Consider the following 15,827-nt stretch of genomic DNA (forward strand, 5'->3'; position numbering starts at 1 on the left):
TATTCTTAACCTAGACTCGCGAGGATTTGCCCCCCGTCTATATGAAGTAGCAGATATGGCGGAGAAACTACTACGCGAACGAGATGGCGAGCCTTTAGGCAAATGCTAGGCAGAGCGGTTCGTTACTCGTACAGACGAGCTTAGAATAGCCTTTAGTCAAGCAAAGGATCGTTAGAGAACTCAACAAGAGGATCTAGAGATTATTAACGCGTGGTTCAAGCTCGTACGAGAGACGGTTGAGAAGTATAGAGTTCATTCAGACGACATCTATAGCTTTGATGAAACTAGCTTTCAGATGGGCGTAATTGGCTCAATAAAGGTAGTCACAGGCGCAGAGCGTCGTACGAGGCCTACTCTCACGCAGCCAGGCAATCGCGAGTGGGTTACAGTCATCCAGAGCATCTGCGCTGCGGGATACGCTACCCCGCCATTCATTATCTACAAGGGACGCGTCCACATCTCTGCATAGTACAAAGAAGCGGATATACCGTACGACTAGAAGCTTTCAGTATCAGAGAACGGCTGGACGAACAATGAGCTTGGTCTCGCGTGGTTAAAGCACTTTGACGAGCATACAAAGACGCGTCAGGTGGGGTTATACAGGCTACTCATCCTTAACTGCCATAAGAGTCACCTTAACCAAGAATTTAAGGATTACTGCCTGGTACGAAAGATCCTTACCCTCTATATGCCTGCTCATTCATCGCACATACTTTAGCCACTTAACATTGTCTGCTTTTCGCCTCTTAAGCAGAAGTACTCTTAACGCGTACAAGACTTGGCACGCCACCATGTCTAGCATATTAATAAGGAGCGCTTCCTTCCAGCCTTTCAAGACGCGTTTTTTAACGTGTTTACGTCCAATAACTACAAGAAGGCCTTTAAGGCAGCAAGGCTAGTCCCTATCGACGCGTAGAGAGTCATTAATCGCCTTAACGTACGCCTTTATACTCCACTATAAGAAGCTTAGCTAGAAATACCCTAGACGTCAAGGACACTAAGTAATTCGCATAAATTTGGGTCACAATTAAAGCTTATAAGAGAGTCTTTCGTACGATCGCTAACTACTGCATAAGAAGGCTTTTTAAAGCTTATTAAAGGGGCTGAGGAGATGCTGCATAAGAATGTGCTTATAAAGGCCCGCGTAAGAGAGCTTGAAGAGCAATTAGCAGCAGTAACAAAGCGCCGAGGGCGCAAAAGAAAGCGAATTCAGACAGGTGGGACACTAGACTTTGGTGCAGGGGCATTGCAGGTAGCTGAAAGTAGTTCTGCTGGTCGTACGACATCAAAGAAGGCACGTGGTGAGGGTAGTTAAGAAAGGGCCCTACTAGGTCAACGGCACTGTAGAACCTGTGGGAGGACAGGCCATAACTCTCGTACGTGCCAGAAAGATGTAGAAGAAGATTCTCTTTTAGATACAAGTAAGTCGTACGAAGCATCTATAGCTAGTGTAGAGTAATCTAAGTTTTCGTACATGAAGTTCGTGATGCCAAGAAAAAGTGGCACACTCGGTGATGTGGCCCGCTTGGTGATGGAATACGTTATTAAAGTAGTAAATAATAAATTACAATTACTTAATAATATAATTAAAAAACTTGATATAAAAAGAATGAATTAAAAAAAGTAAAAATAAAAGTAAAGTTAAATGCTTACTACTAAGCTAGGATGAAAATAAAAGACATATAGCTTTTTACTTTTTATTAAATACTTTACAATTGATTTTACATCTGACTTGATAAAAATTTTCATTAAAAACTACTTAAATAATACTAAGACTTTAAGTAGTACTATAACTAAAAAGTAAGCTATAATACTATTGAAGTTAATTTATCAAGACTTATAGACTCTAAACTACTAGCGTATATAGTTAGTAGGTGTAAGGGTATTAAAGACGCTAATACTATTGAAACTCCCAAGTAATATAAGAGTTGGGAAATATTTATAATAATAGTAGTGAATATTTTACTTATATCTTTAATAAAGCCTTATATAACGTAGTTCATAAGCAAGTTAGCTACCTAAGCAAGTTAGCCACTTTATACTAGCGCGTTAACTTTAACACGTTATTTTAGTCTTTATTATGGTTAATAAACTGTTTTAATATACTAAATTAATTAGTTGAATTACTACTAACGTGGTTCATAAGCGAGTCGGTCACCCAAGCGAGTCGGTCACTCCCCACTAGCGCGTCGACGTTGATACTACAACGCGTTATGTCTTAACAACACAACTATTAATTAACTTATCCTAAATAAGATCTTTAACTTACTCTTTTGAATATCTAATTATAACGTGTTTAAAGCTAAAGACGCGCTGCCTCTATCTATAACGTGCCTTAAAGTACAATTTCTGATCAACAGGCTGGAAAGCGCCCCCAACGCGACTGTGAACCGAATTTCAAGCTACTAAATAAGTTAGAAGAGGAGGCTATTATTAGACGTGTTTTTGAAGAGTCTGCGCGTGGATTTGCCCCTACAAAGGCTGAGGTTCGAGCAATGGCCAATAAACTGTTAGAGGAGCGTGGTGGCAACCCTATTGGCAAGAATTGGGTTGACAACTTTGTTAGGCGGACTGCTGAGCTCCGTACGCGCTGGAGCCGTCCCTATAATCACCAGCGAGCCGCCTGCGAGGACCCAGTGGCTATCCAGCGCTGGTTTGACTTAGTCCAGGCGACAAGGCAGAAGTGGGGTATTGTGGACGACAATATCTACAACTTTGACGAAACTAGCTTTATGATGGGCAAGATTTTATTACAGTTATTAATCACAGCACTAGAAGAATATAGGAAAAAGAAGCGGATACAGCTAGGCAACGATAAGTGGGTTACTGTGATCTAAGGCGTGGGCGCGTCGGGTCGCCGGATACCACTGTTCGTTGTCTTTGCGGGCAAGGTGCTTATCAACGTCTAGTTTAAGAATTCGCCTGCTAACTAGGTTCTTAGAGTCAGTCCTAATGGCTAGACGAATAATTAGCTTAGTTTTGCCTAGTTAGAGCACTTTAATACCCATACAAAGAGCTCTACTGTGGGTGGGCATCGACTACTTATTATTGACGGCCATGAGAGCCACTGCTCCATCGATTTTCAAGATCTTTGCAAGGAGAAGAATATCATTCTTCTCTGCATGCCTCCACACTCGTCTCACCTGTTGCAGCCCCTTGACGTCGCCTGCTTCTCGCCATTAAAGCGCAAGTATGGCGACGCTGTTTCAGGCTTGGCACGCAACCGCACCCACTATATCAGCAAGGAGACCTTCTTACTAGCGTTTAAGGCTGCTTTTGAGCAGTCTATTATAAAGGAGAATATCCAAGCTGGCTTTAGAGGCGCTGGTCTAGTCCCACATGACCCACAGGCTGTGCTATCTAAGCTTGATGTAGTGGTGCAGACGCCAGTACAATCACCGCGACAGGCAGCCGCCTGGGAGGCGCAGACATCACGCAACGCGCGCGAGGTTAAGGCTCAAAGTACTCTTATTCGACAGAGAGTAAGAAACCGCCCTAGGTCTTCTGCAAATTCTCTTAACGAGAAGGTTGTATAGCTAAGTAAAGGGGCTTAGCACATAGCACATAAGATGACGCTTATGAGGGAGGAAATGGGTACGCTTCGAGCGGCTCTTGACGAGTTAAATAAGCGTTAAAGCTGCAAGCGGCGATACGTACAGACAGAAGAGACTCTTACTGTAGGCGAAGTACAAGAAGTATTAGCTGAACAGGCGGGTAGCAGTCGTGGTGATGGTGAGAGTGCGTCGAAGAGGGTGCGAGGAGAGCGGCGGTGCGGGCGTTGCTGTAACGGGCTGAACGCCCTTCGCCTCCCATACTCGTCTACGACCTCGTTTACTCCACCTGCCCGGCCCGATTGTTACCCTAGCAACCAGCATTGTATATAGATAGCTACGTAGCCGAGAGCTTAGCTCTCTATCGAATACAATCTTGTTACCTTGGCCTGTCCGATCGTGCTCCCGAGCTTAAGACTACCCTCCGGGGTCGAGCCCCTTACATCAATAGAGACTTAACTAGGAGCCCTAAAAAGACAAATCGCCGATTATTAGTTGAAAATGACGCCAATATTTCAACTAGAACTTTACAGCGATTTTTAAAAAGAGAGGGCTATTCTATTAATATTGCAAAGAAAAAATCAATTTCAAACAAAGAAAAAGCTAAAAATAGATTAAAATACGCTAAGGATATGCTGAAAAATCTACCTAATATTAGATTAGATAGGATAATATCTTCAAATGAGTCAGCAATCCAAAGAGACCGAGGATATAGAGGAGAATATGTAAGAAAACGCCAAAATAAGCGCCAAGGTCGAGAACAAGTTTCTACAGCCAATAGATGTAAGTTAAAAAAAATCCTAATAGGCTAAAAGTATCTATTTTTAGTCTAGTATTTTATTAACATTTCAATCGATTTTTAGCTTGCTTACTAATAGAGTTATAGCTAGAGATATTACTATCCAAGTTTGAGGAGCAATTTGGATAGGTGGTAGATCTGATCTAGTAGTAATTCGGGCTCCAAATTCTTCTCCAAACTTCAATAATCACCAATATATCCGTAAGGTTTTAATACCTTAAGTATAGCCTAATATAAAACCAGGTAAGTGATATATATATTTTTATATCTAAGAATTAATCTAGCACACCTAATTAAAGAGCTATAAATCCCAAATTCGGATATATTATAGATATAACTAACTACTATCTAGGCTAGAAGTTTCAGCAGGATAACTTCAGAATGCATACTACTGAAAACGTTTCCAGCTGGTTTAAAAGAAATTCAATTGAAGTCTTCCCTCATCCACCTTACAGTCCAGATCCTAATCCAATAGAAAATGTGTGGAGTTTACTTAAAAACCATTTATCTAAAAGATCTAGATCCTTTTTAGGCTTAGGTAATAACCAGAAGAGTATAGCGGCTTTTACTAGGGCTATTTTTGAAGAGTGGCAAGCTATTCCACAACAGGATATAGATAATCGTATTTTATCTCTACCTAGGTGTAAGGGGCTGCGCTCCAGGGAGCAATTGCGAGGTATACAAGAGGTTGTATTCGATAAGGAGCTATCTACTCTGCTTACGTGGTGTTTATTTACTTATCGGAGAAAGGTTATGCCGGAGTATCTGAGCGCGTTGTCTGAGCGCTGCTCGGTCTGAACGTAGTTCAGATGGTGCGCGCGCAGCTTGGCCCGAGATTCCATCGAGGAGCTATCCAAAGGGCGTTCAGCCCGTTACACTAGGCGTTGGCAAGCTGTAGTAGAAGCTAAGGGCTGGTACACTAAAAAATAGCTTCTATTCTTAGCGAGAAATAAATATACTCTAAAAAATCAGACTCTTCTATATATCACGTGATCTAACTAGTAAAGGTATACTATAACAGTCAGAGCTTGGATATTAAAGATAGATCTATAATATATATTAGACTTAGACCTTTTTATATAAAAACAATAGAGTAATCTGGATATTTAGTTTAGATTTATTCAAGCTTCTAGTTTGGGGATTTTTGTTTGCTGAGGGCTGCTGACTAAGCAGATAGTTGGTCCACTATGCTAAACTAGGAGATCTCGGCTTTCTAAATCTGCAATCCGTTTATTTTTAGCTATTTTTTCCAGCTAGATATTAAAGTTTTCAAATAACAACTTTCTGAGTGACGTTTTTTTCGTGTCACCCCTCTGTAGTATTAAAAACTGTAGACTTAGTTAGAGTATATAATAGATTATGAATTAGACCTATCTAACTCCGCGTTATACTAATAGTTAGAGATAATAGATATCATATATTACTACTATATACAAAGAGAAATTATATCCCTCTCTGTTTACTACTACTATGAAAACTATATTATGACATATAATGTCCATAAAGATCTATAGTACTATAGTTTCATCTTGCTTGTTACCTCTATATACCTTAGGCTCAGCGGGCGTAAGTTTGAAGAGCTGGCCGTCCGAATTCTTCACAATAATATCAGTTAACTTGTACCTCGTCTGGTTCAGGTACCATGCGATGTATCCACGGAAGAACTCGTCAACTGTATCCTTCATCTCCGGATAATCGTTCAAAACCTTCCGAGTAGTGACTACGTTTTCCGTAACGTTTTTGCAGACCAACCTCAAAGCCTGAGATGCATTCAGTCCATGAGTGTTTGCAATGTTGCAAACATAGTTCAAGCGCTCGTCACCGACGACAGATTCCTTATAGAAGGAAAGTATGTCATTAGCGTAGCTGATGAACTCGATCAGGTCCTGAATGCATGGCATGTACACATGCAAATACTCCTTCTCAGGGAACATCGCCTCGGGGAAGCAAAAGTGCGCGTATGGCTCCGTGTAGCCTGTTTTCTCGCGAAAATAACCGGGGAACTTCTTAGCGCCCACTGGTGGCACAACCTTGCCGTCATAGTCTCGTTCCATGATGCAACCACAGATAAATTCGATAGTGGCCTTGGTATTCATCGCCGCAGCGTATGGGCCCATGTACGTCTTGTTGTCCAACAAGAAGTCCACCAACGATTGTAAGATTGGCGATTTCTGCGGTTTGCCGCTCACAAGACGTGTTTCAAATTCATCGAGAGCGTCCCCCAGCTCATGGATGATGTCGTCGATGAAGAGCACATATGTGGCGTGGATACCGTATGCAACTTGAATGTCTTTCTTGGCAAATGGGTAGCACATTCCAAGACCAGTGGACATCCATTTGGCCATATAAACAGCTTTGTCCGTAAGATGGGTAGGCCAGTTAGGCTGTCGGGCGAAGTAGGCCATTACCGGTTCTTCAAGCGTGAAATCGTATTCAAACGGCGGCATGTAGAAATCCACATCGGCGAGAAACTTTGAGAGTATCTCGCCATATTCTTCCCTCGAGACATCTCCTAGAGTTGATAGTTCGCTTGCGGAGTCGTGGCGTGAATGACCCATTTTGTGTAGTCAGATGATGGAGTAGTAGTTATGTATTGTAAAGTGGAAGACGTGAGTTGCGAAAATGATGACCTGCAAGCTTAACCGGCCCTTGATGAGTTTATATCATTTTTTGCATGATTTACCCTAAGCATGACTTGGATAGAATGACAACAGTACAGGAAGGAACTCGGGGGACGACTCAGTCCTACACCAGCTGTGACACATCGTTTCGCAACACCCATCGGAGGCAGAGACTCACCCCATTTCGGTCTAATGAACGTGATCAAACAAAATCTGTCGAAGGATTGATTGAACCTAGGGTACTTGATTTTGATTCACGATGAGTAAATCTGTCCAGCAGCAGCGCTTTCTTCCTGTCACGATCTCCTGACACTGTTTCACAAAAGATAATCTTACTCCGAGACAAATGCACAGAGCACTACAGAGTTTAGAATGCTCGTCTTGGCTACTTTGCTGCGGATTCTAATGAATCGATTGCAAAACGAACATCTTACGTAGACGTACATCATTACGTCTCAGTTGCATTCCTTTCTTGTAACATTTCTGGAACGTAGTGACAGGTATAAGAAATAAAACCAAATGTGTGTTATATGAGGTGGAATTCGAAGCAGATTGACGGTAGGTAATTGGCAATGAAAACTGATTGGTTGCCGTTAGTTCAGAGGCTAGTGTCCACACCCTTATTTAAAATGCCTAACAAACCATTTACAGAAGTGACACGTTAGTGTTAACAAGTATTATTCATAACCGTATTCTGGCAGGGCTTATGATTATTTGAAACGAACAATTTCGAAAGCGCGACGTCTTACTTAAGTGGGGAAGGGAGGGCTAGGGGACGGAGAGTCAGTGACGGTTAAAAGTGTAGGTAGTGTGAAACTGCTCGCCCCAGTTGCATGCTCATAACACTGAAAGTTCCCTGTTTGAAACGGAGTTGCGTTCTTACTAGTATGATTAGTAGAAGACATCGCGAAGGAAGTGCAGATCAAAGTATACTTTGATGGATGTTATAGCCCAGCCTGAGTCACTATAAAGTCTCGCCTTAGATCTATATTCTCCTTCAAGGCAGTTATTACCACTACCATCAGTGTTTTATATACCTATTTCAACAACTTGTTATTGCTCCCTTAGGTGTTTTCTTTGCAACGCTCCCTTGCAGTGAAGGGAAAATCGCTTAGTGTTTAAGCATATCAGCCATGCTGATATCACGATTACTGTATCGAGCGGTGCATAGGTCTTTTTTACCCTCTTAGACTGTGGCTTGGATTAGACATAATTAGATTGCAATTAGAACAATACGCGAACGATAAACACTGCCTAGGCATGCTAATTATGTGTCCTCTTTCCCTTCTTGATCCAGACATCTAGTCATTTATTATTGAGTTTCTACAACTCTGCCTTCACTCCTCAATGACTCTGAATCGCACCCTTAGTCCGCCTCTTGGTCGTAATGTGAGATAATTTTCCAACACCAGCTTTTCTTCCACCGCCTCGAAGTCATATTTCTTGATTATATCCACTAAGATGGCTTTGAACTCAAGCATGGAGAGCATTTTGCCAATGCACACTCTAGGTCCGCTGCTGAAAGCCTGAAAAGCATAAGGCGAGGCTGATTCAGATGAGAGCGAGTTCCAACGGTCCGGTTCAAAAGTATCTGCAGAAGAGCCCCAGATATGGGGGTGAGACTGCGATACTTGGGGCGACACAATGACATTGGTCCCTGCAGGAATATATACATTTTCGATTGTGACGGGCTCAACCGCTTGGCGCCAAATCATGACGGCTGTGCAAATAGCGTTATTATAGCCCAAAATAAGGTGGGAGGGGAATTACCAGGAGCATAGACACGTAAAACTTCTCGACAGAAGTTGTTGAGGTAGCTAAGGCTTTCAATCTGAGTGTAATCAGGGTCACTGCATGTTGGTAGCGTCCTAACTTCCACTCGAAGTTTTTTTTGTATATCGGGACGGATAGATAGCACATGAACCGCCCAAGTCAGTGTGGTAGCTGAAGTTTCATGGCCTAGACGTCATTAGCTGCGCTCCTCTATAGAAACAATAATCAAGTGCGTTCTACCTGCGGACATGAAGTTAAGGAGCTGGGAGCTATCAGCATGTGAACAACAAAAGCGAAGCGTGACGACATACATATCCCAGTAGCTCGTCTTCTGTCCATTGCTGTTGATCCGAAGGCGGCGCTTCAAGCAGGTAGGTAAGAACATCGCGACTGATTGGTAGCGATGAATTCTGGGATGCACTCTTTCTGTTGATCATATCTTGTTGGCGTAGTTGAATCTGCTGTCGAAGGATGCGTTTGACTTCATCATTAGCCTTGATAAAAGATCTATTTGCGTCCAGCGGAAGCCAATTTCGCAGCGGAATATACGTGTTGACAGCGGTAAGAAAGGACGAAAATGGTGATTGGTTAAAGATAAGATCGTAGCATTCGTGGAATGATGGTTTAACGCTCAGGCTATCCAGCTCTTTGCCCAAGGTAATGAGACCAATGATATCGAGAGTGGCTTTGGAGAACAGTGATACGACTGTCTTGTTTAGCATGTAGTCATATCCGTTCATGCATATATGCAATTACCCTCCACTACGGCAGATTCATCGGAGCCGATACTTTGGTCAATAGTCTTCATGAGGTATTTTCCATGTGACTGTACAACTGGCAAAAGCTTCTTCATGTTTGGGTTTGAAAAAATACCTAGAGACGTCAGTATCAAGCGCTAGGCAGATTCCTTGTCATAAACAAAGTTTGTACCATTCAACAGTTTTCGTTGCTTTCTGTGTTCTTCACCCTCCGCAAATACCAGGCCCATACCAGTCACTTCACCCACGATTCTGGCGAAAAAAGGCGGCTTTACAAATGAATAGCATTTCGTAGATAATACTTCTTGATGTGCTCTCAAGCTATTAACCAGAAGCGTCTCGGTATTTCCGAAGGATATGTAACGGATGAATGGTGAACTTGGCCATTTTTGACTCCACGACAGGTACAACTCGTATGGTCCATTCGCCCGGAATTGATTAAGAGATTGGCCGATGAAAGGATGATGATCTTTTGGCCCTGGTATGTAACGTAAGGGTGAAACGAAGAATGGGTAGATGCAGATATAATACAAGTTGATGGAAAGATACTGAAATGAAAATAAGAAGATAAAGCGGTATATGACGTTGTATGTCAAGGGAGCAGCGTGCATGAGGTTAAAGATACTCAGCTCTGCAACGGAGAGGGCAGCACAGGTCTGTAGATACATGATGAATGATTTTGGTGGAATTCTGATATGCGACAGGCTGGCTGGTGTGTTCGTATTAAGTACAGTTTTAACGACATATCCCTTTTCGCTGGTGCCCTCTAGCTAGAAGAATATACCCCCCACCGCTGAAGTCATACCCACGTTTGAGCCGGATATACGGTTATCTCTCTATCCTTTTGCGGCTAGTCACCCGAGAATTATTAAAAGTGTAACATTGCAGGAACAAAACTCTATTCCATACAATGAGCGTTTCCCATGAGCAAGACATTGCGGTTTCATCTGTGTTCTCTCTGTTTTTCTAGTACGAAGTCTGACACTTGTCTTGAATGGGTTAAACATCCCCAGAAAATGTATCAGTGTGGTTGTTTCGTTTCTGTGTCATCATTTGTTCGCGTGGTAACTCATAAGCGTGGTTACTAGAGATACCCTGTTTGATGAGAGGACTGAGTTCTTTCTAGCAGGCTGACTCGCAACCATGAGTCCCCTGCACTAGACAACTCCTAGTGCCCATCGGCTCAGAATAGTTTATAAACTGGCAATGTCTATTCAGTTCCGAATATCAGACTCGTTCATCATTTACAAAAAATGCGCTTCACGATGGAGCGAAAGCGCTCTGCTGTCAGCCAGACTAGTGATGCTGCGCCTACTGATTCCACCGATACATTTCACGAAGATCCCACATCACAGGCCCGCAAGCTTCGGCTTTCCAACAAGCTTGTAGATCGCGCGTGCGCTTATAGTGGTCTTCTGTATACCTCATTCTCCTTCATCTTTTTCATTGCCTCGGGGAACTTCCCACCCGCCGCGCCAACCCTCACTGCCGAGCAAGTCGTACAACACTACCACGATCATAATGTGGGCTACAAAGTCGGAGCATCATTCTTCCTTCTCGCTGGAGCCTTCTACGGTTCTTTTACTGCGGCCATGTCGCAGCAAATGAAGCGCATCCCTGGCGTGGGCCACACACTCATCTCTGCACAAGAAGTTTCTGGGGCCTGGGCGTGTATCACTTTCGCCGTTCCCGCCATATTCTTCGCAACAACCGCATATCGGCTGGATCGACCGCCAGAGATCACTCAAGCACTCAACGACCTGAGCTGGTTAATGACGTTCATGCCTTTTGCCCCATTCATTGTGCAAGGCTGGGCGTTCGCAGGCGCCATATTTCTCGATCAAAGAGTGAAGCCGTTATTTCCTCCGCTAGTCGCATGGGTCAATTTCGTGTCTCCCATCCTGTTGGGTTCTGGCATAGCAATGCACTGCGTAAAACGTGGACCGTTTGCTTGGAATGGGGCCTTGACGTTCTGGCTCACCGCCGTGGTTTTCGGAATTCAGAGCGTTGTAAACATTTTTTACACCTTGAAAGCTATAGAGACAGAGACAACTGCTGAATTGGAAGCTCCTCACTGAAAGCTGATGAGCACCCGAAAGGTCATCATAATGTACTTCGCGGCATATAATTTATAATATAAACATCATTTGTACTGCCAATAAAGCTAACGAAAGGTCTATGTACCTCTTTCCACTATTGATAATAATCAGACTATCGCGTGAAATGACTCTTATTGATGACAAAAGATTTCCTTGGAATCAAACAGAGGTGTGAAGGCAACAGGCTTGAGCGATGGTCGCAACGATAGTACCAGCTCAAGCATGTTTCACCCCTTTCCTGTGGCTTCCGACTTACTGCATTTGTTTAGACTTCAGTGATTATGCCGTCAAAGATCTCACTTGTGTGTGCTGGACAGTCGCCTTGCAGTCCTTCGATATGTGGGTCATGCCTGACTCGGGAATGTTTGGCCAAGGACTTAGTCCAATGCTAAGTCCTAAAATCATGGTGCATCCGTGTACGGGGAAAAGGGCAGAAAGCAGCAAATAAGAACTCACCACCAAATGACTCACGGGTGCCTTCAAGAACTGTTGCCGAAACGGAATGTTGATTCTGCATCTAGAAGTGTCCTATGCGATCAGTTGAAACATGCAGAACATCAGAGGGAACTATTCCCTTGTCTTGTTTTAGTTTCTTTTTTTACAGCGATGCTGCAGACGCAAAATCGTATTCTGACCATTCTGAAGCTGGTCCCCCGTTGTATCAGACATAGGTTGAAGACTCTTTGCTTGCTAACGATCTGTTGGGTGTTTCATTAACCGGAAATAATTGCAGACTAGTGGGGTGGATGGGGCAAGGTTAACTGCTAAGTTTCATACTGTGTGGAGAGCGCAGCGACATCGGCTGCTAAGTTGGTAGCGAAACTCTATATCATCCGAAAGTAGACCTCTACTATGAAGAACTACACACTACTGTTTAGATCAATATCCATATCTCTAGCACAGATCATATATTGTGCTTCAGCTCTCTTACATACCACTCGACCTGTAAAGATTCTGCCCCTTAATATATCTGCTAGACCATCGCTTAACGAAACAGTAAACTGACTCACTAAGCCCAGTTTACTGTTTCTAGAGGAGCGATGCATGTGCAAGTGTCGCGCTCATTGTATCGTCCCTCGAGCTAGCGAAAAGCTTTTGATGCGAAGATATTCAAGGGTTAAGAACTCGATAAGCCAGACATTGATGTGTTCCACAGATTGATGCGGTATACTCAAGAATCGATATAGGCCTCCACGTCTGTTGTGATCGAAATGAAGGTGCCGGTTGGTGAAGAGTCGAATGTACGTATAGATTGATGAGCAGGGGGATGCGCGCTATGGAAGTCCATGGTCGCGTCGGCCCACCACACGTCGTTATCGTCAACTTCACTTCGGACTCCAAGATATACCTTGTTCACATTCGTACCGACTACATGCAGTAGCCCAAAGATGTTTTTCTACCTGAGGAGAGTTCTATTGTAACGAATGACCGCGTGCTATGACAGAAAATCGAATTGACTTGGGCAATTGATTTGATGAGTCTGATGACCGCCGTGACGAACTGGAACCCTTCAGTGGTGTAACACCATATTATAATGCGAGTAGTTCCCGCTCAGGTCTACCACGGTGGAAATGATCGGCCACCCCCACCTTAACGGTGTTGATGATGACATACTTACTGGCTGCCCTGTGTCGTACTGCCTCCAGTGCTGGATATGATTCTCGGTGTCAGATCATCGTCCGATGCGCCGTCCCTATTAGAGTTAATAAATAGATAAATGTTGGATCATTTCTCAATGTACAAAGGGTATACAAGTTTCGTCGAGCGATATCATCAAGTGGGAGAAAATGCAGAAAAGCAACGCTATACGTATGGCGAACAGTGCAGATATGGGGTCCACAAGTGCTTGACTAACACTATCCTCCAGTCAGTACTTGTTCTATTTTGCTACACGCGACACTAAATCTCGAGACCAACATCCATAAGGAGGGCTTCTGTCATTCTTTTCATCCTCGCTTACATGGCAAGGCGCAGCACTGTAGCTAACCAGTTTCGAAACATCAAGTCCAAGACGCTTCAGTGCACCCTTTATTATAGACTTCGGCCTTATCATAGGTTAATACGAAGATGAAACTGCTGCAGCAACCATATTCATTTGGTAACAAATGAGTAAGGCAACGGTAGCCTTGACATGGGAGAAATCGAAACTGAAATCAGATGAGGAGAAGGCATTGGTACGCTTCCAGTGACCACGCTTTCTATTCAGTCACAAGGAGTTGATATGAAAGTCGACGGCGGTTTATAGTGAGATATTACTGACCATCTAACAGATTTTGGCTGCAATAAGCCACTCGTCTTTCTAACATCAGATTCGATAATTTCACGAATGGTACGTTGATTATAGCTTACATGCCAGACAATGGATAGGCTACTGAGAGAGATGATTGGTGTAATCCCCACGCAGTATAGAGTAAGATGACTTATATTTAGGCACTGTGAGCATACCAAAAGCCTTCTACTCGAGCATACGAACTCCTATCTTACTCTATCACCAACACCAACGTTCCGCACTGCCCATATTTCTCTTACATGCTTATACATCTCATTTCATATTTCTATGTTACCCATAATATCAGGCGCAAATCCCATATTCGCCTGCCAAACAAGGATGTTTGCACTCAATAGGGGTATAATGCAATGTCCGCTAACAAAGACAGAATCTTCTTCACCAAGCAGAGTGTCATTCTGTGAGGTGTATTGAAATATTAACGAAATTCATGCTCTCTCTTTGGAGCGACATATAGCAATATTGGGTCAGATTAGTAGTAGAATTATCCTTTTCTTGTCTGACGATAAGTGTTCTCTTCGTTGAAACAATATAACATTCACAGTTAGGCTACAGATATATATAGACCGCCAGCCCGACTAAATCATCTAAACGAAACAATTTTGCTAGTAACTAATATCGTCATTGAACGGCGTGACTAAGTTCAACTCACACCTCCACTAGATCTCAAAAACAAACAAGAAAGGCGCCGTTACTAGCAAAAGAATAACCCCAAATAGAAACAGCAACTCCCGGAATTAGCCACAACAGAACCACGAAGCCTAACTTGTATCCTTCTACAAACAAGGTTGTGTTGAAGTTAATATTCAATGTGTAGAGTAGTGTTAGAATTTATGACCCCAAAGTCACTCATGTTTTGCTACGTCGGCCTTTTGTTACTTTTAGTTAATGCACTGGTATCAGATTCCTAATTGCTATCGACGTGATATGCGTTACCAACACTGTCTCCCAAGGTATAGAAACTTACATGCACCTCCCAGCAGTTCTACTGAGTTGACCATTGAAGAAACAGTCACTAAGTTCAGATCTTACGAGCCAGAGGAATAGCCAACTAACAGACGTGTTCGATCTGGCAACGGCAGTGGCAAGCTGTTGCATAGCAGTGACTAGTACTAGTTTCAACATAATGGTAGATTCTCGATACGTTTGCTAGAAGTGTACTAGAGAGAGCGGTGTCGCAAGATTAGATGGGACATCAGATTTTGATGATACCCATACTTGGTACATACCGTTGAGCGAACCGAACCTTTACGGGTAGAGAATTCACGCGCTTCGCATGTAACACGGTCCTGATACCAAGTCGCCCTGCGTTTCGCCGTTGCAAGCTCGCATCGTACTAGAGACTTGTGCAACGCGCTCCTTTTTTGCATGCTGACAGGATACTTTCCTTCTACCAAAGCATTGAACGTAGTGCTCTTGGGTACTGTAGCAGTGAATCTGCAATTGACGGAAGAACAGAGGAAAGTATGAATTGATTTCCTTGAACGTGCAGGAAGATACACCGAGCTTGCGTAGCTGTCATAGTAGGAAGACTAAGCACGTCCGGAAGTTTCCACAACAAAGCCGAATGTAATTGACCGATATCATCGTTGACCAGAACGCAGAGCAGGGGTGGCATTCTATACTACTATACTCCAAATTCCTATGATTTTCAGTCAATTCAGGGTGGATTAAGAATGTATGGGTTGGGGGAAACCTAGCTAAGTCTTTGTTCGGTTTGGCGAGAAAGTAAGCTGTGTTGTGATGACTAACAAAGAACTAACTAACGTGTTTTATCAGTAAGCGGCCCACATCAGTAAGTGGCCCACCCCACCAAACCTGACGCGATACTCTCCACAACCACCACTATGCCGCGACAACAACGCTCTGTACAGACTTCTCGTGAAGGTAGAGTTCTTCTAGCATCTCGCGCGCTTCAAGAAAAACGTGTTGTAAGCCA

At 43.3% G+C, this 15,827-nt stretch overlaps 4 protein-coding genes across 4 annotated transcripts; 2 read left to right on the forward strand and 2 right to left on the reverse strand.

Annotated features, from left to right (window-relative positions):
• Positions 1–295: 295 nt before the first annotated feature.
• SETTUDRAFT_65552 (uncharacterized protein) lies at positions 296–3,239 on the forward strand (the record flags this gene model as incomplete). Its single annotated transcript, XM_008025187.1, has 3 exons — positions 296–451; positions 500–589; positions 3,015–3,239. Coding segments are annotated over 3 exons (471 nt in total), but the record flags the coding sequence as incomplete, so codon positions are not given.
• A 2,619-nt stretch (positions 3,240–5,858) lies between these two features.
• On the reverse strand, positions 5,859–6,908 carry SETTUDRAFT_38037 (uncharacterized protein; the record flags this gene model as incomplete). Its single annotated transcript, XM_008025126.1, has 1 exon — positions 5,859–6,908. The coding sequence occupies one exon, from the start codon at positions 6,906–6,908 to the stop codon at positions 5,859–5,861; it is 1,050 nt and encodes a 349-aa protein (XP_008023317.1).
• Positions 6,909–8,308: 1,400 nt separating this feature from the next.
• SETTUDRAFT_159901 (uncharacterized protein) lies at positions 8,309–10,170 on the reverse strand (the record flags this gene model as incomplete). Its single annotated transcript, XM_008025208.1, has 5 exons — positions 8,309–8,691; positions 8,742–8,843; positions 9,049–9,450; positions 9,501–9,617; positions 9,675–10,170. 5 exons carry the CDS (start codon positions 10,168–10,170, stop codon positions 8,309–8,311), a joined length of 1,500 nt encoding a protein of 499 aa, XP_008023399.1.
• A 597-nt stretch (positions 10,171–10,767) lies between these two features.
• On the forward strand, positions 10,768–11,580 carry SETTUDRAFT_26767 (uncharacterized protein; the record flags this gene model as incomplete). The annotated part of the gene is made up of 1 exon (XM_008025085.1): positions 10,768–11,580. One exon carries the CDS (start codon positions 10,768–10,770, stop codon positions 11,578–11,580), a length of 813 nt encoding a protein of 270 aa, XP_008023276.1.
• Positions 11,581–15,827: the final 4,247 nt, after the last annotated feature.

The sequence above is a fragment of the Exserohilum turcica genome, assembly GCF_000359705.1.
Source record: "Exserohilum turcica Et28A unplaced genomic scaffold SETTUscaffold_14, whole genome shotgun sequence".
In the NCBI taxonomy this organism is placed as follows: domain Eukaryota; kingdom Fungi; phylum Ascomycota; class Dothideomycetes; order Pleosporales; family Pleosporaceae; genus Exserohilum; species Exserohilum turcicum.